Here is a 24483-nt window from a genome sequence, read left to right as displayed (position 1 = left end):
GAGAAGGGGTTTGTTTGTCCTTTCTACGGATGTTAGAAATGTCCATAGGGAATTCAATATGCGTACCACCAATATGGACAAGAGGTAAGTAAACAAACAGGGGAAAAGGTATCAAAACGTTGCAAACGAAAAGTGAAGCAAAAGTCCATAGCAACCAATCAGGTCACTGCATTCATTTTCAAAAGAGATCGGAAAAATGAGACCTAATATTTTATTGGTTTCCATGGGCAACTGCTCTACTTTTCCTACGCATTAGTTTTTGTAAATCGCCCTCGAAAAGTTTCTCTCCTGCCAGTAAAGCTGGAGTCCAGAGATTTTTTTTTAAAAAAAATGTTATTTACAACCATTGGTGCACAATGAGAAGAGTGGTCCCCACAGCAAAAAACAAAAAGGGGCCCCTTCTGCTGCTGGATCATGTCACCATGCTATTCTCATTTCAGGACAGTCTTGTTTTTTTTAATCCTCCTACCCATCTCTTGCAGAACAAAATGGACTTGTTGCTGTTCTTATGCTGTTTTCGCCTTTACTTATATGGTAATGTGGAGGTCCATGTGGAGAGGGTGACTTGTAAAGGTTTACACTACCCATAGAGACAAAATATGGGGCAACCTAATTTAGACCCTCTTCCTTAATGGGCTCCAAAGCAGCTGCCTTGTCTGCCTCCATGGGAGATGTCTTATGGTGATGTCCTGTTGATACATATACTTGGTTATTGATACTCTACACATAAGTTTTGTACTAATAACTTGATATTGCAGTATTTATGCTGTCATCTTCCAATTACCTGGGTGCAACAGAAACGGCAACAAACTTCCATGTCTCATTTAATATACGCTATATTTGCTATACATAAAATACTAAACAAACAAGACTTTGTGCACATGGTCATAATAAGGCTAAGTAAATTCTTGCGTATGGTTATCCAATACATATATCAACTGATCATATGTTTTATGTGGCCCAAAAAATGGTCACTTGTCGTCAGCACAGTCCCCCATATAAATAGGGGATGTGGTGCCGACAAGATGCAAAATGTATGAGGCCGAGCACCGTATCGTCGATCGGCACTCGTTAGGTGATAATCTACCCATCAAAAAGAACCTCCAGATGGCTTATGATCTTAACATTAGCGTGACCACTGTTGTCACATAACTCCTCCATTCATAACCTCAATGCTCTTTGTTGCTGTCAATACAATATTAGGATCTTTGTAATTAATAAAACAGCTTGATAACATTAGAAATACTGTATGATCATGTCACATAAATGTTATTCAACCTAACTTATAACGTATGTCTCATTATAAGAAACATATACTGTGTATGTACAAGGTCACTCCCACGTCTGAGATATTTTTTGGCAAAGTTGAAAAATAAATTTGTTCATTTTCCATCATAATTTGGCCTGTATTTTCCAGAACTTTAGTTAATGGTGAATATTTCTGAATATATCTCTGCCAACAGGCATCTGTGATCAGTGTCTGGTCAGTACGACTTTTCTCCTTCTTATGTAATATATTCTTTAAATTATAGCAAATAAACTCTATGGCACTGAGTAATACAAGCGTGTTACTTACAGACACTGGAGTTTAAGTAATAGTTTCAAGTAGTGCATGTGTTAAAACTTAAGAGCCGAGTAAATAAAATGCAACATTTTTGTCATGGGCGATAACTGCACACACCCTTTATGTTATAAGAACTGGAGAGAAAATCACATTTTGGAAAGAACAAGCTCCAGAATGACTATACAGCAATGAGTATTGTTGGGTTGGGTTTATAGCATGTGTTACTCGAGATGAAATCAGCATTATATTCTGTCCCTTCTGCACAACCCAAAAATTTTAACTTTGTAGTTACTCCCAATCAGTGATTTAAAGGGGTTCTCCAGCTTGAAATAGCTAAAGAGGTTTTCCAGGCTTTTTGAAAATAAATAAAAAATAGATTTTACCTGCAAATGTCATAATTTAGCTAAACAAAGCTTATACTCACCTTCCACTCCAGCGCCAGTGGTTCACGGTACCCCGCTGGTCTCTGTTTACATTGGCCCGAGCTGTGATGTGCCTTACCGACATGTAATTGCTCCAGCCAATCACTGAGTTAGGCTTCGTTCACATCTGTGCTAGGGCTCTGTTCCGACTGAGCTTTCCGTCGGAACGGAGACCTGACAGACACAAACGGAAACCAACAGTTTCCGTTTCCATCACCATTGATTTCAATAGTGACGGATCTGGTGCCAATAGTTTACGTTTGTCTGCCTTGTGCAATGATTCTGTCATTATGATGGAATCAATAGAGTAGTCGACTATGCTATTTATTCCGTCAAAACGACAGAACCCTTGCACAATGGAGACAAACGGAAACCATGGGCACCGGATCCGTTACTATTGAAATCAATGGTGATGGAAACAGAAACCTATGGTTTCCGTTTGTGTCTGTCTGGGCTCCATTCCGACGGAAAGCTCAGACGGAATGTCGGAACGGAGCCCTAGCGCAGATGTGAACGAAGCCTTACACTGCCATGACATCACAGCTCCAGCCACTGTAAACAGTACTGTGAAGGAAAAAGGGGGATGTGGATTTAGCTCTGACCCCGATAAAGATATATTATCAAATTAATCAGTATATCATTTTGGATCTATTTAAAGGGAAGCTGTCACTAGGTTTGGAGCCACTAAACTACCAGGATTATGCTTTGTGCGTTATGCAGCTGGGGTTTAGTGTTCTAAACTTGCCCATGTCAAAACCGTACATTTGGGCAATAGTTAGTGAAATAACTTACAAGTTAGAGTGATGGTGGCGTCGGGCGCATGCGCATTGTGTAGATGAAGTCTAGGACAATATGCTGTGTATGCACTGTGAATACTGTCCTTGGCTTTATCTGCGTAATGGCCATGTGACTCATCTTCTGGATTTATTTAGAATAGGGCCTGTTCACATCTGTGTTGGTATTTCCAACAGAGGAGCAGAACAACGAAAATACCGTTGTATGTCGGACACCTATGGTGGCCAGCGGAACCCATTGACTTTAATGGGTTCCATTGGGTTTTCATCGTGTGTGTCCGTGGTTTTACCAGAAACAATAGAGAAGGATACTACGCTATTGTTTCCTTTATGTTCGTCCAGATCTGCAATGGAGGCCCCTAAGGGTGCCTCCAATTCAGATGTGAACAGGCCCTAACTTGTAAGTTCTTTTACAAACTATTGCCAAAACGGCAGGTGTTGACGTGGGCATGTTTGGAAAACGAAACCCTACGTGTATAACGATATGCTGGTGGTTGAGTGGCTCCAAACCTTGTGACAAGTTACCTTTAAAAAGACATTTACAGTGACATTAATTACTTCACTATCCCAGACCACACCAGCAATGTACCTTCAAACCCCCTTACTGTCCTACACTGCCGCAGATTATACCACTGGCACTAATGTATATGTTGAGCACTCTGTTGGCACTATTGTGTATGAGGGGCACTTAGCTTGCACTGTTCCTGGGGCAGTCTGTTGGTCTATGTCTGTCAAATGCGTGTGCATCTATTTGTATGTGTGCGTCTGGATAAACTCTTGCATACAACCCTGATGTCCAGACATGATTAAAGGGGTTTTCCCATAATCATTATATATCACCTATCCACAGGATAGGTGGTAAATATCTGATCGGTGGGAGTCCGACCGCTTGAACCTCCACCGATCACGAGAATGGGCTTGCCTTGCCATTCCTGGGAGCCCCATAGGAATGAAATGTTAGTGCACTATCTTTAGCAGCCCCATAGAAATGAAAGGAGTGGTGGCCAAGCTTGCGCACTACCACTCCATTCCTATGGGGCTCCCAGAACTGACAAGGCAAGCTTTTTCTTATGATCGATGGGGGTCCAAGCAGTCGGATCCCTACCAATCATATATAACCTATTCTGTGGATAGGTGATAAATATTGATTATGGGAAAAGCCCTTTAAGTATCCTGGACTAGTTTTACAGATGTATGAAGACATTATATGTAATGCTTTTTTAGCAAGTGAAATTTATCATCATAAAGTGAAAATCCTTTGGGTTGCTTGTCATGGCTCATAGAACATTAAAGAAACTTTAATTAAACTAATTACGTCCTTTTGAAAAATCAGGAGGAGGAGGGTAATAATAAAAAAGGAGGCATAGAGAAAATTAGCTGTTTCCAGTCAATTAGGGACCATGCTCTTCAGGAATGTGCTCAATGTTTTCATTACGTCCCAACAAGTGTTAGCTGATAGGTATACAACATGTATAACATTAGTCGACCTTTCTTCTTTGTGGGTTATTTTCATTGCAGGTTAAAGGGGTATTCCCACAATAGAGAGTGATGGCATATCGCTATGGTATGCTATCCCTTCCTGTGGGAGTACAACTGGCGGGATCTCCAACGATCATCACAAAAAGGAGCTGCAGCTCCTTCACAGTTTTTCCTTGCACAGCGACGCTCCCCGCCACTTGCTCTGCAGAGAACTGCACAGGAGACTTTGTTCGATGGTCCCAGGGGTCGAATCTCCATTGATCATAATGTTATGGCATATCCTAGTGATATAACATAGCATTAGAAGATGGGAATACCCTCTTTAAAGAATGCACATTTGGAAACTTGGAAAATGCAAGCATTGATCATAAAAAAAGTTATTACACTCAGAGTAGACATAATTGTTAAAGTAAGTTGCATGGAGAACCTGATCTGTTTGTGGCACAGATTCTGATAGGGCCAACCTCACAATATATTCCATGTAGGATGAAAAGAGTGATTCCTTCTCAAAGGATTAAATCACAGATAATGAACCAGTCCTAGAAATCAGGGAATATAGCCTCATGCACACAATCGTAGTGTTTTTTACTGTCCGCAATTACGGATCTGTAGTCATCCACAAGTGATCCGCATATCTGGTCCGCAAATACGGTCCGTGGTGCATGTCCCAACCCCTTGAGAAGGTCACATGATCGCTCAGGCGCCATTTGCATTATGTTCATAAACTTCTATGGGCGAATCTGTGCCGCAATTACGGACAGGAATAGGACATGCACTATATTTTGCGGATCATTTCTACGGCACGGACACACATCTGTAAATATAAGTGTTCGTGGCCAATAGAAATGTAGGGGTCCGCAATTTCATCTGTAATTACAAATGAAAACTACGGTCATGTGCATGGGGCCTTACAGCGCAGAAACAACAGTTGTGTCATGTTTTTCAAACACTGGACACATTGTGATCCTTCTGAAGTATTGTAAAATTGTGTTAGAGCATTGGTCTCCAACCTGTGGCTCTGAAGCAGCCTGCCCTGACAGTGAGTTTATTTATTTCTATATCTACTGCTGCTTATACAGTGCCAACATATTCTGCAGTGCTGTACAGAGGTTGTCACCATTCACATATAGAGAATACAGAACAGCTGTATCCCCAAAAGTAAAACAAATTTTTAATAAAACTATTTACAAAGTTACAATAATCACATTGACTAATCTATTTATAAAAAAAAATGCCCTCAAAGGTGTTCATAGCCTTTAAGCAACACTGAAGAACCTTTATTTAGAACTCTGCATAGTGCTATTCCTCTGTTATTCTTCCTGGAAAAGTATGAAAAAATGGACAACTAGCATTCCCTTTGTCAATAGGGTGAGTCCTTACGCAGTCTAACGCGGTCAGCACTAATTAGACAGTGTCAAAGTGCCAAGAACACGCTACCGACAAGGGGAATAGTAACACCCAGTTGTGAATTAATCCATACATTTCCAGGAGAATTAACAGAGGAACAGCACAACGTAGCATTCTAAGGAAAGATGCTCCAGAATTGTTGTTTTATGGGAAATTCAACGATTTGCTAAAATAGACATGTCAGGGGAGCTGACTAGTTCTCTTAATATTTTAACACAAGTATTGTCACATATAGGATAATAATATATTGCTCTTGATTCGAACTTTGAACTGTAATTTTGAAAACCTTGAATAAAAAGAATTTAAAACTAAAATAATAACCACAAATATTACAGTTGGTATGTTTCTTAGACTGTAGTTTCATATGAACAGTACAATGGCTCAGAGGGATTATATCAACAGCTATAAACTATGAAGACAATGCTGTAATGGGAATGTATTATATCGCTAATTTTCCTGTTTCCAACAATTTTAGTCTTGTGACAGTTTTGCTAACAAATATCAAACATCTGAAATTAGGCAATTTGTAAGAGAACAAATTTGGAGTGAGTGTCATACATTTAACACGATCAAAGTAAATAAGATTAAAAAGAAAGCTACATTTCTGTGTTTGTGGAACACTCCTGCGAGCTCTGTGGATATAAACCGTATCTGGAAGCAATTATAGTGGAGATCCTGTTTTTACAAATCTCCCTTACGTTATTGCCAGCTATAGGATTTTAGCCGGATTCAGCGCCAAGAGACACATATTTATTTAGCTGTTCAAGCTGAAGCACGCTAGATGGGACCACCAAAGGTTTTAATCTCAGTGCATAAAGGAAGTTATATGGTTATATAGCTATAATCTAATCTAAAAAAAATGACACATTTGTAAAGGACGTGTTAAAGGAGGTGTACAGGATTATAAAAACATGGCTGCTTTCTTCCAGAAACAGCACCACATATGTCAATGGGTTGTGTATGTATTGCAATACAGCTCCATTAAATTAAATGGGGCTGAGCTGCAATACCATACACAACCTGTAGACAGGTGTGGTGCTGTATTTGGAAGAAAACAGCCATGAATTCCTAATACTTCTTTAATCTTACACAGCTTGCAAATACAACTGACCAGGTTTCCTGTAGTCCATTGGTTCCCTACTATTACTGCAATCCTCCATTTCCCAGACATATGACAATATATTCTATTCGGAGTCTACTATCAGTCTAGTAGACTCAATTTCAGAATATTACATAATAAACTGCTACAAAATAACTCCAACTCCTATACATATATCCCCATTGTTACCCGGCTTTACCACACACCAATCATACATTGGTAAAACACTATTATAAATCAGGAGCTGTCACGACTTTTTTTCTTTCTCGACATGGCTTCTCTCTTTATGATGATTGGTGAATATAAGGGATTTGTCACAATCAATTTTTAACCCCGATTGACTAATGACCACTATGAAGAACAAGCAAACGCTCGTTCATCGGCTGATTGTATCGTTTTAAATCCATAAACGTTGTCGGCAGCACATCCCCCTGTGTAAACACGGAGAAGTGCTGCCGGTATGATGATAATGTATGGGGATGAGCGATCAGAGTAACGAGCTCTTGTCCCCATACATAGCTCATTGTGAAAGGAGCAAACGAGCGCAGATCAACAAGCTGTCTCGTTGATTGGTACTCGTTTACACGGCCCATGTCGGGCCATAAAATACTACCCTAAGTCAAATATAGTTAATGTAAATAAACTACTAAACAGACAAATCCTAATTATTTGCAGATTCTTAATCCCAAAATAAGCCATTAGCCATAATTTATTTTTGTGTACATCTTGGAAGAATTGTAAATTCCTCCTATTGATGTTTTACAAACATTCAGTTATCTACTGATAAATAGGGCCAAGTATAAGCATTAATATTGTTTCGTCATGAATCTTCATTGGATATTAATAGATTAACTTTGCTTTTCACTTCTGTCGCTTTAAGCTAACTTATAGCCAAAAAACATAAACTAATCCCGAGACCTCCTATATTGAGGCTTTGCAGATCTTGAACTGAAAATGACACAGGAAATGCCAAAACACCACAGAGAATATTTGTGAATAATACAGCACGTCTTAAGAGCTTGTATAGTTAGAGAACGTCCAAACCTTGTGCAGCAGACCAAATATATATCTTACATCTACTGGTGGTCAGTGAATGATTCACTTTAGTTACTGTCCCATCTTTATGTATTATACAAGCTATACCAGGAATTCTCAGCTATGGAAAAATCCTAATACTTGCATTAAACTAATTCAAACTTTTGTGTTGTTTATGTTTATGTTGTTGCACTCCTCCCATTCTGCCCTGGGTGATTTTAATTAGTTTAATGCTGGTTACTACCATCCCCAAGAATATGTAGGTTTAGTCCAAGTTCTGGGTGTACGTGCAGCTTAGGTTCCCACCTCATCAAGGTTGCCTTGTCGTGGGCTCGCACTATTTGATCAAAATGTGCGCTAAGAACCTCCCTATTGTAAGTAGATTTAGCAGTAATGCATATTTATTTATATTTAGTGGCTTAGGTGGCATTAGTGTTCGCAGTGTGCCGTCGCCATTTTCTTGTGTGCTGTATGGATAGGATTAGATAGAGTGGCTCGGCAGACTTTATCACACATGATGGGCTTAGATATAGGGCCCAGCTCGCTGACATTGTGGCTCCAGCACTGGACCCAGGAAAGGTAAGATAATAATTGTTTGGCTTTTTTATGTGTTTTTGTGTTTTTTTACAGGTTCGGTTGTTGGACTACTTCGGATTGGAGGACTACTTAATGACAGCGTTTTTTTTATTCTCAATAAAATTGTTAACGAGGGTTGTGTTTTTTTTAATTTCAATAAAATATTTTTTCTATGTTTTTAAACTTTATTACTACCTCCTTAGTAATGGCCGCTGGCTGATTGAAAGCATCGATTACTAAGGCGGGGCTTAATGTTAGCTGATAAACCAGAACACTAACCCCCATTATCACCCCGGTACCCACCGCCACTAGGGGTACCGGGACGAGCCGGGTACAATCCAGTACACGACTAGCTGTAGTGATGGGCAGGTACTGGGACGGCCGCAGGCTAATATTATTAGGCTGGGAAAGGCCAAAAACAGTGGACCTTCCCACCCTGGTAATACTAGTCTGCTGCTGCTGTGTTGTATCTGACTGGTTATGAAAAATGGGGGAACCCCACATTGTTCTTTCCAATTTTTTTTTTTAAATGGCGTGTGGTCCCCCCCATTTTTCATAACCAGCCAGATGCAACACAGCAGCCGCAGCCTAGCATTACCAGGGTGGGAAGGGCCACTGTGTTTGGCCTTTCCCAGCCTAATAATACCATCCTGTAGGCCGCCCCAGTGCCCGACCTTCACTACAGATGGTCGGTTACTGGATCGTACCCGTCTCTTCCCGGCATGCCTGGTGGCGGTGGGTACCGGGGTAATAATGAGGTGGTTAGTGTTAACCTTTGCAACGGCTAACACTAAGCCCCACCTTAGTAATGGACGCTGTCAATCAGCCAGCGGCCATTACTAAGTGTAATGTCCACAGCCTGATCCCCGAAGGCCGCGGCCATGAACAAGTTAGTTCCGAGCGTCATCTCCCTCCTGATATACGCTGGCACTCACTTCTGCATTGCTGAGCTGGTTCCCGTAGGGTGTGCTAATCTGTAATTAGCCCATGATCACCCTGGACTATAAAAAAGGCTCTGCCCTTTCATTCACTGCCTGAGCATTGTTGTGTTTACCCGTTTAAGTCTTGCGAATGGTCCCTTAGTGTTATCCTGTTCCCAGTGTTCTCCTGTCTTGCTACCTGTATCCTGAATCCTGTGATACCTTTGTTCCTGGAGTCATGTTGTGCCCCCGGTCACACCTGCTGTGTTACACCACGCCTGGTGTCTGCTGCCAAGGTCCCGTCTGTGCCGAGTCTCCATTACTGTCTGAATGACTACAGGTACCCTTGTGCTTGGACTATATCTATACATTGACTTGGTACACTGTTTGGCCAGCTGCTATCCCGCTACGGCGGTACGGCGCAGTGGGTCCTCATACCCACAGATCGTGACAGTACGCTCAGGCCATGGACCCCGCTGGTCACCCCAAGACCTTGACAACATCACAAGCCATGCAGACGGATATGCTAGTCTGCCAATTACGACACGACCAACTCCTCCAGACGGTGAACGCCATTACACATCGGCTGGATGCGCAAGCTGCAGTTATCACGGCACCCATTCCTGTTGTTCCGGCTATTCCTCCGGCTACACATCCTGTCAGTACCAGTGCTGACTCCCGATTTCGCTGCCACTATCTCCTCGCTACGACAGAGACGCGAGGACCTGCAGGGGATTTCTTAACCAGTGCCAGATCCACTTCAGTCTACATGCCAGAGCATTTCCTACTGGTGGCGCAAGGATCGCATTTATAGTATCACTCCTTACTGGCAAGGCCCTAGCATGGGCGGATCCTATCTTGGAACGTCAGGGACCGAAGACCCGTGCCTTCCAGTGTTTCCTACAGACTTTTCGCACGGTATTTGAGGAACCTGGACAAGTCTCTTCAGCAGCTGCATCTCTTCTGATCCTTTGCCAGGAGGACACCTCCGTGGGCTTATATGCCATTCAGTTCCGCACCCTGGCGGCAGAGCTGTCCTGGAACAACGAGGCCTTGGTGTCTACATTCTGGCAGGGACTGTTTTCTAAAATGAAAGATGAGCTTGCCGCTCGTGTTCTGCCACCTGGATGACCTCATTCTTGCCACCCGGATTGACATGAGGATACGGGAGCGATCCCAAGAGGTTAGTCGGGAGAGGAGATTCCCTGAGCTGGCTCCTATCTTCCAGCAATCCCTGTTGCCCTCACCAGTTATTCCACCAGAGGAGCCTATGCAGGTGCAATGGCTCAAACTGTCTGCCAAGGAGAAACACCACAGACGCACTTCGGGACTTTGTCTGTATTGCGGCCTCGGAGGCCATGTTGTGCGTTTTTTCCCTCAGAAGCCAAAAAAACTCCAGTGCCTCGGATTGGTTGGAGAGACTACCCTAGGTGGAACGGCACTAGATAGAAAGTTCTTCTCTAAACTGTCCATTCCCGTGACCATAGTGTCTGGTGAAAAGACGCACCGGGTCTCTGCCTATCTGGACTCTGGGTCCACAGCAAACTTCATCCAAAAACACCTAGTGGATCTACTCCAGTTGACCACAGTTCCTCTGTAGACATCTTTGGCTGTTTCCTCAGTGAATGGACTGCCTCTGCCCAACCTGATCTTATCTGAAACCAAGCCGCTGAAGCTCCAAGTTGGAGACCTTCATTCTGAACTAATTATGTTTCTCGTTTTGCCTAAAGCCGTCAATCCTGTCCTACTGGGTCTGCCTTGGCTCCGACTAAATGCTCCAGTCCTGGACTGGAATTCAGGAGAGGTTCTCCAATGGGGCGCCAAATGTCTCAACCGCTGTCTGTTACAGATCTATCCTGTCCAGCCTCCTCTGCCTCAGTCATTGGCAGGATTACCCCCTCATTTCTCTCAGTTTGCGGATGTCTTCAGCAAGAAGAAGGCTGAGACGCTTCCTCCACACCAGGCTTATGACTGCCCCATTGAACTGGTTCCAAATGTGTCCCCTCCCCGAGGACGAGTATACCCTCTCTCTTTGCCAGAGACTCAGTCTGTGTCGGCCTATATCAATGAGAATCTAGAGAGGGGTTTCATAAAAAAATCCTCCTCCCCGGCCGGGGTGGGGTTCTTCTTTGTCAAGAAAAAAGACGTATCTCTTCGGCCTTGCATTGACTGCTGTGGTCTAAATCAAATCACGGTCAAGAACAAATATCCGTTGCCACTAATTTCCCAACTAGTTGACCGCATACGAGGAGCCAGGATGTTTTCTAAATTAGACTTGCGTGGAACTTACAATTTGATCCGAATCCACCAAGGTGACGAGTGGAACACGACGTTTAACACTCAAGACGGACACTATGAATACCTGGTGATGCCCTTCGGTCTGTGTAATGCTCCTGTGGGCTTCAGGAATTCGTCAATGATATCTTCCGAGATCTTCTCTATGTCTGTGTTGTGATCTATCTCGATGATATTCAGATTTTCTCTCCAGATCTGAAGACTCATGGGAGGCATGTTCGTCAAGTTCTGCTGCGTTTAAGTGAGAATCATCTGTATGCCAAGCAGGAGAAGTGCGTCTTTGAAAAAAACTCTCTTCCCTTCCTGGGCTACATCATCTCGGATCATGGTCTCAAGATGGATCCTGAGAAAGTAAAATCTGTCCTGGAATGGCCACGTCCTCAGGGCCTCGGTCCATACAGCGTTTTTTGGGATTCGCCAGCTTTTACTGGCAGTTTATGCTAAACTTCTCATCATTGACGGCTCCCATCTCTACCCTTACCAAGAAGGATGTGAATGCCAAGGTGTGGACTCCAGAGGCAGTATCTGCATTAAATAGCCTCAAGAATGCCTTTACCTCAGCCTCAATCCTCCATCATCCTGACACCTCTCGACAGTTCTCGTTGGAGGTGGACACTTCCTCTGTTGGTGCAGGTGCACTTCTGTTGCAGAGAGGCCTCAAAGGAATGGCAGTGATATGTGGCTATTACTCGAGACTTTTTTCCTCCGCAGAGCGCAATCGGGTGTTACCGGCCATTAAATTGGCTCTGGAGGAGTGGAGACATCTGCTAGAGGACGTAGCCCACCCCATCCTGATATACACTGGGCACAAGAACCTTACATATCTCCAGTCGGCTCAACGGCTGAACCCCCGTCAAGCCAGGTGGTCGCTGTTCTTCACCCGGTTCCAATTTGTGCTCCACTACCGTCCCGCTGAGAAAAATGTGAGGGCCAATGCCCTGTCTAGGTCATTTGAAATAGAGGTCACTGTGGAGTCCCCTCAATGTATCATAGATCCGTCCTGCATTATTTCTGCTAACCCTCTGCAAGAGACATCCCTCCGGGGAGGACGTTTGTGCGGTTGGCAGAAAGGAGGAGAATCCTTCGCTGGCCGGACACGCGGAGGTTCGTAAGACACGAGATCTGATTGCTTGTCATTTCTGGTGGCCCATGCTGCCCAAAGATGTTGTGGACTTTGTCGCTTCTTGCACAGTGTGTGCTCCAAGACTGCCAGCATGCTCCAGCCTCTGCCCAATGCTCCCTGGCAGCATATAGCAATGGACTTTGTCATAGACCTTCCTTCCTCAACAGGATGCAATACGGTCTGGGTGGTGGTGGACCGGTTCTCGAAGATGGCGCATTTTATCCCGTTGACCAGCCTAACTTCTGCTCAACTGGCAAAGCTCCTCATCCAGCACATCTTCCGTTTGCATGGCCTGCCCCTTTATATCATGTCTGATTGGGGGGTTCAGTTCACCTCGAAATTCTGGAGAGCCCTCTGTAAACTCCTAGACGTGAAGTTGAACTTTTCTTTAGCCTACCATCCCCAGCCCAAGTTGAGAGGATTAACCAAATCATGGAGAATTATCTTTGCCACTTCATCTCCACGCGGCATGTTGACTGGGTTCAGTTTCTTCCTTGGGCCGAGTTCCCATACAACTATACAAGTGAGTCCACTGCTTCTACACCTTTCTACATTGTGTACGGCCAACATCTACGAATCCCTCTTCCTGCTCTGACTACATACCAGGTACCCGCAGCTGACTCTGCATTTGGAGACTTTCTACAGGTCTGGCAGCAAACCCGGTCCTCTATTGTGCAGGCAGTCGATCGCATGAAGCGAAAGGCGGATGCTAGGAGAAGAGAGCAGTATCTGCTGGGTACCAAAGTCTGGCTGTCCTCTAGGAATATCCTTCTAAAGGTGCCTTCCTACAAGTTTTCTCCCAGGTTCCTCGAACCCTTTGAGATACTACAACAAATAAACCCTGTCTCCTATAAGCTTCGGCTGCCTCCTACCCTCAGACTCCCCAACTCCTTTCATGTGTCCCTCCTGAAGCCTGTGGTCCTGAACAGCTATGGTAAGACTCGTGGTCCTGCAGTGGCCCCCAGCGGATCATCATCTGACGTTTTTAAGGTTAAGGAGATCCTGGACTTCAAAAAAGTAGGAGGAAGAGCTTTTTATTTGGTGGATTGGAAGGGGTGTGGTCCAGAGGAGAGGTCCGGGGAGCCAGAAGAGAACCTCAATGCTCCTACCCTCATTAAGTTCCTCTCTCGCTCTGATCCCAAGAAGTGGGGGCATAAGAGGGGGGATACCATAATGTCCACAGCCGCGGACCGTGCTGCTTACCTACCCCCCGACGGCCATGGACAAGTGAGTGCCGGGCGGCATCTCCCTCCTGAGAGATGCCGGCACTCACTTCTGCATTTCTGCACTGGTTCCCGTAGGGTGCGCGTATGCGCTCGGCCTAAAAGGGTCAGTGCACACACATGAGTAAAACCTGTAATTAGCCCATGATCACACTGGACTATTAAAAGGGCTCTGCCCTTTCATTCATTACCTGAGCGTTGTTGTGTTTACCCGTGTTAGTCTTGCAAATGGTCCCTTAGTGTTATCCTGTTCCCAGTGTTCCATTGTCCTGCTACCTGTATCCTGTATCTTGTGCTACCTTTGTTCCTGTGCCTCAGAAAGTTGGAGTCATGCCTGCTGTGTTACAACACCCCTGGTATCTGCTGCCAAGGTCCCGTCTGTGCCGAGCCTCCATTACTGTCTGAACAACTACAGGGACCCTTGTGCTTGGACTATATCTATACATTGACTTTGTACACTGTTTGGCCAGCTGCTAACCCGCTACGGTGGTACGGCCCACTGGGTCCACATACCCACAGATCGTGAAGCTAAGGAGGTAGTAATAAAGTTTCAAAAAAATACAGACATAGAAAAAATATTTTATTGAAATACAAATCCCCCGAAAGACCCTCGTTAACCATTTTATTGATAATAAAAAAAGCTGACATCGAAGTAGTCCTCGAATCCGATGTAGTCCAACGACCGAACCTGTAAAAAAAACACCAACACACAAACAAAAAGCATTAGTAACACATCTGGTAGGCCTAGTCACAGGGCCCATGTGTGATACTGTCTGTTGGACCATGTATCTAAGCCTACCACAAGGTAGGCTTAGATACAGAGTCTAGCAGACAGTAATCTTATACAGTATAAGATGACTGTCTGCTGGAGCCTTGTATCTAACTCTAGAATGTGGTAGTCTTGAATACAGGGCCCATCAGACAGGTTCACACATGGGCCATGTATCTAAGTTTACCATATGGTCATGGTAAGATGCTTAGATACAGGGTCCCAGCAGACAGTAATATTAAACAGTATAAGATTACTGTCTGCTGGGGCCATGTGGTAGGCTTAGATACAGGGCCCATCAGACAGGATCACATATGGGCCATGTATCTAAGCCTACCATGTGATTGGCTTAGATACAGGGCCCAACAGACAGGATCACAAAATGTGTGATCCTGTCTCATGGACCCTGTATCTAAGCCTACCACATGGTAGGGTTAAAGGGGTTGTCCAGTCCCTAAACATTGATGGCCTATCCTCAGGATGTATTCCATGTAAATAGTGCCTCCCATAGAGCCCCATGTTGATAGTGCCCACTGTAGATTCCCCTGTAGATAGTGGTACCCATAGATCCCCCTGTAGAGAGTGCCCCACATACAGCTCCCTGTAGATAGTGCCCCACATATAGCCTCCTCTGTAGATGGTGCCTCAGATATAGCTCCTACAGTAGATAATGGCCCACATATAGCCCCCTGTAGATAGTGCGCTAAATATAGCCCCCCTGTAGTTAGAGCCCCACATACAGCCCCCCCTGTAGATAGTGCCCCACATATAGCCCCACTGTAGATAGTGCCCCACCTATAGCCCCGTTGTAGATAGTGCCCTACATATAGCCCCCTGTAGATAGTGCCCCACATATAGCCCCCCTATAGTGCCCCACATATAGTCCCCCCCCTGTAGATAGTGCCCTGTTGTAGATAATGACACACACACTTATGAGAAAAAATAAAATTTGCATACTCACCTGATCCCTTTCCCACGCCCTCCTCTTGCAATGCAGGCCTGCTCTCTTCTGTGCAGGTCTGCTGTTGCTGAAAGACGCAAGCGGCGCGATTACGTCATCGGGCCACTTATGTAATTAAAAGGCGCTGATTGGCAGGGTGCCTTGCCATGTGCTATTCAATGACACAAGCAGTACGATGATGTCATCGCGCTGCTTGCGTCATTGAAAGTCACTAAATAGCAGGCCACGGAACGTGCCCTACCATGCAGCGCTTATGCATGTAATTGTATCTGCATCCTATAGATGTAGATACAATTATAGTGAAGGAGGGTTGGCGGCGGCTGGTTTCAGCTTATGCAGAACTTTTGCATGTAATTGTATCTGTGAGGAGGGGGTGGCGCCGCCCCGTTAGGGAGGCAGCAGGCCGCCGCCTGAGGCATCAAACTCATCTCGCCTCATTGCCCTGGGCAGCATTTGACATGATCCTTCAGTGAGTTGACAATCTGTCTTGTCTCTTAAGACAGATTTTAGCAGTGAATTGAGAGGGAATGATATGTGTAGAAGAAATGGCTGATAAGTGGAGAAAGAGGCACTTTTCTCTAATAAGATATATTACAAAGTTTCTTATATTCGATTTTTGCTCTTGATTTATGCAAAGGTTGTTGAAATTACAGTAATCACTTAATATCTGTGGATATTTGAGTACTCTCGGAATACTCTCTCAGGTATCCAGCAATGGCACTTCCTGACCCCCTCTATGTATTAGTTTCACTGGTCCTAGCCTAGTCTGCTGTATGATTCAACATGACCACATGAATTTCTGAGCATATATTTTATAATCTGCTGATGGAGAGGCAGGAGATCCTCTTAAGTTTGGAAATCCTTTTCTGCAAATGACATATAACACTTCAAAATGACTAGTATTGAAAATGACGTTCATGGTCGAACTAAATCCAGTCAATCTATATTAGAGTGATCACTTTCCAAGCCACAAAATGGTCCGTAACTCTTAACAATATAGCAAAATATAGATTACTGTGCCGAATTCTATTTTCTAATTCTCTAGAAAGACTGCAGATTTCATAATGGTAGCAACGTTGTATGACTGTGTAAAAAAAAAAAAATGTGGGTAATGTTATTTGGGATTGTGTCCTCAGTGAAAAGGCCTTCATGATCAAATTAGTAGACCACAGATTTAGGCCTCATGCACACGACCGTATTTTTTCCCTCCCGTAAATACTGGCGTAAATTACGGGCCCGGTGTCACACGTATTCGACCCGTTTTGCACCAGTATTTACGGACCCGTGCCTGTAAATACGGGCCCGGTGTCACCCGTATTCCACATGTATTCCACCCGTATTTACGGGCACGTATTCTCTGCAAAATTGCACTGCACTAATCGGCAGCCCCTTCTCTCGATCAGTGCAGGATAGAGAGAAGGGGCAGCCCTTTCCGAGGTAAAAGTAAAAGAAATTCATACTTACCCGGCCGTTGCCTTGGTGATGCGTCCCTCTCTTGACATCCAGCCCGACATCCATGGATGACGCGGCAGTCCATGTGACCGCTGCAGCATGTGATTGGCCTGTGATTGGCTGCAGCGGTCACATGGGCTGAAACGTCATGCAGGGATGTCGGGCTAGATGTCGAGAGGGGCGCGTCACCAAGGCAACGGCCGGGAGGCCGGACTGGAGAAAGAAGCAGGAAGTTCTCGGTAAGTATGAACGTCTTTTCTTTTTTTTTACAGGTTGCTCTATATTGTGATCGGAATTCACTGTCCAGGGTGCTGAAAGAGTTACTGCCGATCAGTTAACTCTTTCAGCACCTTGGACAGTGACTATTTACTGACGTCGCCTAGCAACGCTGCTGTAATGACGGGTGCACACATGTAGCCACCCGTCATTATGGGAGCTCCATAGACTTCTATGGGCTGCCCGTGCCGTTATTACGGCCTGAAATAGGACATGTTCTATCTTTTTCAATGGCACGGGCACCTTCCCGTAAGAAAACGGGAAGGTACCCGTGGCCAATAGAAGTCTATGAGCCCGTTATTACGGGTCGTAATTACGACCCGTAATAATGGGAGTTTTTACGGTCGTGTGCATGAGGCCTTACGCTAGACATGTGGTACTTTTACACAGATTTTCTGCTTGGTAAACGAGCGCCAATCGACCATACATCATATCGACGTCGATTGATTGGAATGTATGGGAAAGAACAATCGCTCGTCCCCATAAATTTGCATCTTGTCGGCGGCACATCCCCTGTTTACAGGGGGAGACGTGCTGCCAACAAGCGACCACTTTTTGGATCGCACAAAAGATCGATCGGCCGACAAAGAGCATTTTTCTCGTTTGTCGACTGATCGCTGCCCTGTTTATAAAGGCCAATGATTGGGAACGAGTGTTCGTTTGAGCGCTGATTCTCCCGATCATTTGCTGGTGTAAAAGGGCCTTTGGTGTATAAAGTATTTTGATAAGAGTGAGTTGAAGAAAAGGGTTAAAGAACAGCACTGTCCGCTTATGTCAGGAGATTAATCAAACCTTATAGCAAAGGCAAAAAAAAGTAAGCGTATCTGGATGTTGACCAAACCCATTTTTTTCATAATGCATCAGATGGGAAATATTTGGCTTCTCTTGCATCATAATAGAAACCACATGTTCCTCTTACTGCAGAAAAGACAAACAAGCAAAATCACCATTATACAGTACAATATGAATAAATATAGGATCTTTAATAACATTCACCTTCCATGCTGATAACACACATTGAAATTATACTATCTTTGCTTATTTATGTAGCTGTTCAAGGTCAAGAATATATTAAGAATTAGGCCTCATTTACACGAACGTGATATACGTCCGTGCGACGCGCGTGCTTTTCACGCGGGTCGCACGGACCTATACAAGTCTATGGGGGCATGCAGACAGTCCGTGAGTTTTGCTCAGCGTGAGTGCGCTGAAAAAAACTCACGACATGTTCTAAATTTCTGCGTTTTTCGCGCATCACGCACCCATTGAAGTCAATGGTTGCGTGAAAACCACGAAGGTCGCACGGAAGCACTTCCGTGCAAACTGCGTGATTCGCGCAAGAGCTGTAAAAGTCTGAATGTAAACCGAAAAGCACCACGTGCTTTTCTGTTTACAAACATCCAAACGGAGTGTCTTAGAGATGAGCGAACCGAACTTCACCGGGTTCGGCCGAACTCGTTTTGACTGAACCTGGCAAAAAATTTTGCGGTACGCGACGTCAAGAGACAGTCACTGTCCAGGGTGCTGAAAGAGTTAAACTGGTTCAGCACCCTGGACAATGACTTCCGATCACAATATACATGAACGTGTAAAAAAAAAAAGAAGTTCTAACTTACCGATAACTCCCGGCTTCTTCCTCCAGTCTGACCTCCCGGGATGACAATTCAGTCCAAGTGACAGCTGCAGCCAATCACAGGCCAAGCACAGGCTGCAGCCAATCACAGGCTGCAGCGGTCACATGGACTGCCGCGTCATCCAGGGAGGTGGGGCCGGATGTCAAGAGAGGGACGCGTCACCAAGGCAACGGCCGGGAGACCGGACTGGAGGAAGCAGGAAGTTCTTGGTAAGTATGAACGTCTTTTTTTTATTCACAGGTTGCTGTATATTGTGATCGGAATTCACGGTCGAGGGTGCTGAAAGAGTTACTGCCGATCAGTTAACTCTTTCAGCACCCTGGACAGTGACTGACGTCGACTAGCCTCATCTCTATGATGGCGGCTGCGCGAAAATCACGCAGCCGCGCATTATACACTGATGACACAGGGAGCTGTCAAGTGCCTTTTGCGCACGCAAAACGCTGCGTTTTTTTGCGTGTGTAAAACACAAACGCTCGTGTAAATGAGGCCTTATATTTACAATTAGAAAAATGTCATAAACTTTATAAATAAATCAGAAATGGAGGCTTCTAATTAACCTCTTAGTGACCAGCCTATTTTAGACCTTAATGACCCAGCCATTTTTTACGTTTTTCCATGGTCGCATTCCAAGAGCTATAACTTTTTTATTTTTGCGTCGACATAGCTGTATAAGGTCTTGTTTTTTGCGGGACAAGTTGTAATTTTTAATAGCACCATTTTGGGGTACATAGAATTTATTGATTAACTTTTATTAACTTTTTTTGGGGGGGGAATAGAAAAAACCCTGCAATTTCGCCACACTTTTTTGCACCCTAAATCTACGCCGTTTACCGTGTGATATAAATAACACAATAACTTTATTCAGTGGGTTGTTGCGATTGCAACGATACCAAATTTGTATGTTTTACTACTTTTACACAGTAAAAACGCTTTTTTTTCAAAATTATTTGTTTTTGTGTCTCCATATTTGTAGAGCCATAACTTTTTTATTTTTTCGTCGATGCAGTTGTATGAGGGCTTTTTTTTTTTTGCAGGATGACTTGTAGTTTTTATCGGTACCATTTTGGAGTAGATGCGACTTTTTGATCACTTTTTATCAAATTTTTTTTAAGGCAGGATTCACAGAAAGCAGCAATTTTTGCATGTTTTTTTTTTTCACTACGTTCACCGTGCGGGTTAAATGATGTAATAAGTTTATAGTCGGGGTCATTACGGACGCGGCGATACCAAATATGTGTAACTTTTTTACTTTATTTTGTTTTTTAATAATAAAGCAGTTTGTAAGGGGGAAAAGTGGGTTTTTCATTTTTATTTTTTTTTGCAAATTTTTTCTCATTTTATTAAACTTTATTTTTACTTTTTTACTAGTCCCACTACGTGACTTCTATATGCAATCAACCGATCGCATTTATAATACATTACAATACTTCTGTATTGGAGTATTATGCCTGTCCGTGTAAAACGTCAGAGGCATGACCTAGCAGGCTGCCATCGGAAACACAGACACTCGACGATTTTATCGCAGGGTGTTGGTGGGATGAGAGGGAGCTCCCTCCCTCTCTCCAAAACCTACTACTACTACTACTACTACTACTACTACTAATATCGATCTAATATCAATCTCACCCGGTAGAGCAGGGATGCCCCCAGCCCTCAGCTACCTCTGGCAGCTGAGAGCAGGGAGATTTGACAGCTCCCTGCTCTGTTTACTTATTCTGATGCAGCGCCGTAGAAAGGCAATTGCATCGGAATAAAGCCTGTTAGTGACCGACGTAAAAACATTATGGGGCGGTCACTAACGTGTTAAAGGTGCATATAAAGAGGAGGCCCCATATCAAAAATCTAATAGAGCCCACTGACTGGCGACTTTCCACACACATGAAGATGTGGTGCTTGTTGGTATCCCAACATCCCTGGCCTTGTAAAACAGTAAAGTGGTGTGACCGATGGGTTGGAATCTCCCCTTGTTTTCTAACATTACAGTTCTTGTGGAGATGGAGAGTACTGCACAGAAGGAGAAGAAGGGCAGCAACCCGAGCTGGCCCCACACTCTAGACCCTTAGTATCTACAAGGGTTATCTCTATGAAACATACAAACAAGCTTACATTAAAAATTCAGTTTCTGGACATCCGGGTCAATAATCAAGGTGGTAGTAATTTTTCAAGATTGGATGAGGCCATGTAGCCATATGCATTGGACTTGCTATTAGGCTGGGTTCACACGAGCATGTTACGTCCGCAATGGACGGAACGTATTTCGGCCGCAACTCTCGGACCGAACACACTGCAGGGAGCCGGGCTTCTAGAATCATAGTTATGTACAATGCTAGGAGTCCCTGCCTCTCCGTGGAACTACCGTGAAAACATGATTACAGTACAGGACAGTTGTGTTTGCAGCCAGGCAGGGAATCCTAGCCTGCTGTAACTATCATAGAAACAGTAACGAAGTGCAGAGATTGTGAATAGACATCCCGTGGAATGTCTATTCAGTGTCTAAACACTTCAGTATTGTTAATGTTTTAGTATAAGACAGCACATAAGGATCTAAAAGGATCCCTATGCGCTGCCTAAATGAATGGAGAGAAGTGCATGACGCTAATTCGTCACTGATTGGTCAGCGTCATACACTCCTCTGTACAACGCCCACTTGGTCTAAAGTAAAACACGCCCAGTTGGGCATTAAGCAACTCATTAGCATAAATCTAAAAACGCTAATAAAGTGGTGAAAATAGATCGTTTTTTTAAAATAAAAAGCACTGCTGTCACCTACATTATAGCGCCGAACTCCTTATGTAGGAGATAGGGCACTTATAATGTGGTGACAGAGCCTCTTTAAGTCCTACGAAAAAAAAAGATAAAATAATTTAACATGCTTATGTCAAACTTCTTATTACCCTTTGTACTGAAAGACACTGTATGCTAAAAATCGATGGCGCGATAATTTGTTAACTATTGAGGGCGAGATAAGTACGTAGCTTAATACTTTATTGATTTATGATCACACACCCTTGATATTGTAACTTATGACAGCCGAAGCCAAACCAGTGTCCAATAACCCTCCTCTAGCAGGCATAAAAGTGAATCTGATACTAGTTACCATTACACTACGCATGTACACTGTGTATATTTCCCATCCTAAACCTACGGTCATTGCTCATCTTAGCTGCAGGACACTTTATGCTAACTTTAATAATATGTCCTATCACCCAATGATCACATGTCAATGTTGCAAGGTTGTATTACCTTTCTTTTCTCCAGTAAAAGGCACACAGTCCTCTCTGTCTTGGTGCTCCATTGCTTCTTTCTGCAAATATTCCATTAGATGCTCTCTGTCGAATTTTCCAGAATCTTCTTTTGTTGTCTGGTCTTTCTGTCGGAAGCCAGCCGGTAACAGGGCATTCTGAAAATGAATTGAATGTATCAAAATGTTATGTACTCATCAAAAACTACTAGAATCACAATTTTACAATGTGATGTGTGCTCCTTGTGGTGCAAACATACAATAAAATATAATCATCATACATTAGTAGACGAATAACACCTGACAAATTGAATGCTCATACAAACAATAAACTGATGTTGCCTAAAATAACAGTTTTAACCCCTTCCCTCTTTAGCCACTTTTGACCTTCCTGACAGAGCCTCATTTTTCAAATCTGACATGTTTCACTTTATGTGGTAATAACGTCTGAATGCTTGTACCTATCCAAGCGATTGCGAGATTTTTTTCTCGTGACACATTGGACTTTAAGATAGTAGTAAAATTTGGTCGATACATTCAGTATTTAATTGTGAAAAACACCAAAATATAGTGGAAAATGGCAAAAATTAGCATTTTTATCAATTTAAATGTATCTGCTTGTAAGACAGGCAGTTATAACACACAAAATTGTTGCTAATTAACATCCCCCATGTCTACTTTAGTTTGGCATCGTTTTTTGAACATCCTTTTATTTTTCTAGGATGTTACAAGGCTTAGAACTTTAGCAGCAATTTCTCACATTTTCAAGAAAATTTCAAAAGGCTATTTTTACAGGGGCAGTTCAGTTCTGAAGTGGCTTTGAGGGCCTTATATATTAGAAACGCCCAATAAGTCACCCCATTTTAAAAACTGCACCCCTCAAAGAATTCAAAACAGCATTTAGAAAGTTTCTTAACCCTTTAGACGTTTCACTGGAATTAAAGCAAAGTAGAGGTGAAATTTACAAATTTTGTTTTTTTTGCAGAAATTCATTTTGAATCCATTTTTTTTTGTAACACAGAAAGTTTCACCAGAAATATGCAACTCAATATTTATTGCCAAGATTCTGCAGTTTTTAGAAATATCCCACATGTGGCTGTAGCATGCTTATGGACTGAAGCACCGGTCTCAGAAGCAAAGGAGCACCTAGAGAATTTTGGGGCCTTGTTTTTATTACAATATATTTTAGGCACCATATCAGGTTTGAAGGACTCTTGCGGTGCCAAAACAGTAGAAACCCCCCACAAGTGACCCCATTTTGGAAACTACACCCCTTCAGGAAATTATCTAGGGGTATAGTGAGCATTTTGACCCCACAGGATTTTTGCAGAAATTATTGGAAGTAGAACGTGAAAATGAAAATCTACATTTTTCCCAATAAAACTTAGGTTTAGCTAATTTTTTTTCATTCCCACAAGGACTTAAGGAAAAAAAGCACCACAAAATTTGTAGAGCAGTTTGTCCCGAGTAAAACAGTACCCCACATGTGGTCATAGACTGCTGTTTGGACACACGGCAGGGCTTGGAAGGGAAGGAACGCCATTTGACTTTTGGAGCTCAAATTTAGCAGGAATGGTTTGCGGAGGCCATGTCGCATTTGCAAATCCCTGAGGGGACAAAACAGTGAAAACCCCCACAAGTGACCCCATTTTGGAAACTACACCCCTTGAGGAAATTATCTAGGGGTATAGTGAGCATTTTGACCCCACAGGATTTTTGCAGAAATTATTGGAAGTAGGTCGTGAAAATGAAAATCTAAATTTTTTCAAATAAAATGTAGGCTTAGCTATATTTTATTTCATTTCCACAAGGACAAAAGGAGAAAAAGCTCTACAAAATTTGTAAAGCTATTTCTACCGAGTAAAACAGTACCCCACATGTGGTCATAAACGGCTGTTTGGACACACGGCAAGGCTGAGAAGGGAAAGAACGCCATTTGGAGCTCAAATTTATAAGGAATGGTTTGCGGAGGCAATGTTGCATTTGCAAAGCCCCTGAGGGGACAAAACAGTGGAAACCCCACAAAATTGACCCCTTTTGGGAAACCATGCCACTCAAGGAAATTATTTAGGGGTATAGTGAGCATTTAAATAAATGATACAATTAAAAATCCATGGATGTGTGATAAACTTTGAAGCACTCCTTTATACACAGGCCAGGTTTGTCGGGGCAGGTGTCGCACTGATAAATGGTGTCTCGTCTTCTCCCCC

General features: G+C 43.4%; 1 protein-coding gene across 2 annotated transcripts in view; it reads right to left on the bottom strand.

Annotated features, from left to right (window-relative positions):
* The window catches only part of LOC142749670 (tropomodulin-2-like), a 139890-nt gene that overhangs the window by 53302 nt on the left and 62105 nt on the right, over positions 1 to 24483 (bottom strand). For both annotated transcript variants that reach the window (XM_075858001.1, XM_075858000.1), the window contains exon 3: positions 22276 to 22432. In XM_075858001.1, coding sequence (XP_075714116.1) covers positions 22276 to 22432 — 157 coding nt within the window. The remainder of the gene's footprint in view (positions 1 to 22275; positions 22433 to 24483) is intronic.

The sequence above is a fragment of the Rhinoderma darwinii genome, chromosome 3 (genome assembly GCF_050947455.1).
Source record: "Rhinoderma darwinii isolate aRhiDar2 chromosome 3, aRhiDar2.hap1, whole genome shotgun sequence".
NCBI classification, from domain to species: Eukaryota; Metazoa; Chordata; class Amphibia; order Anura; family Rhinodermatidae; genus Rhinoderma; species Rhinoderma darwinii.
This window is presented reverse-complemented; position numbering and strand designations above follow the sequence as displayed.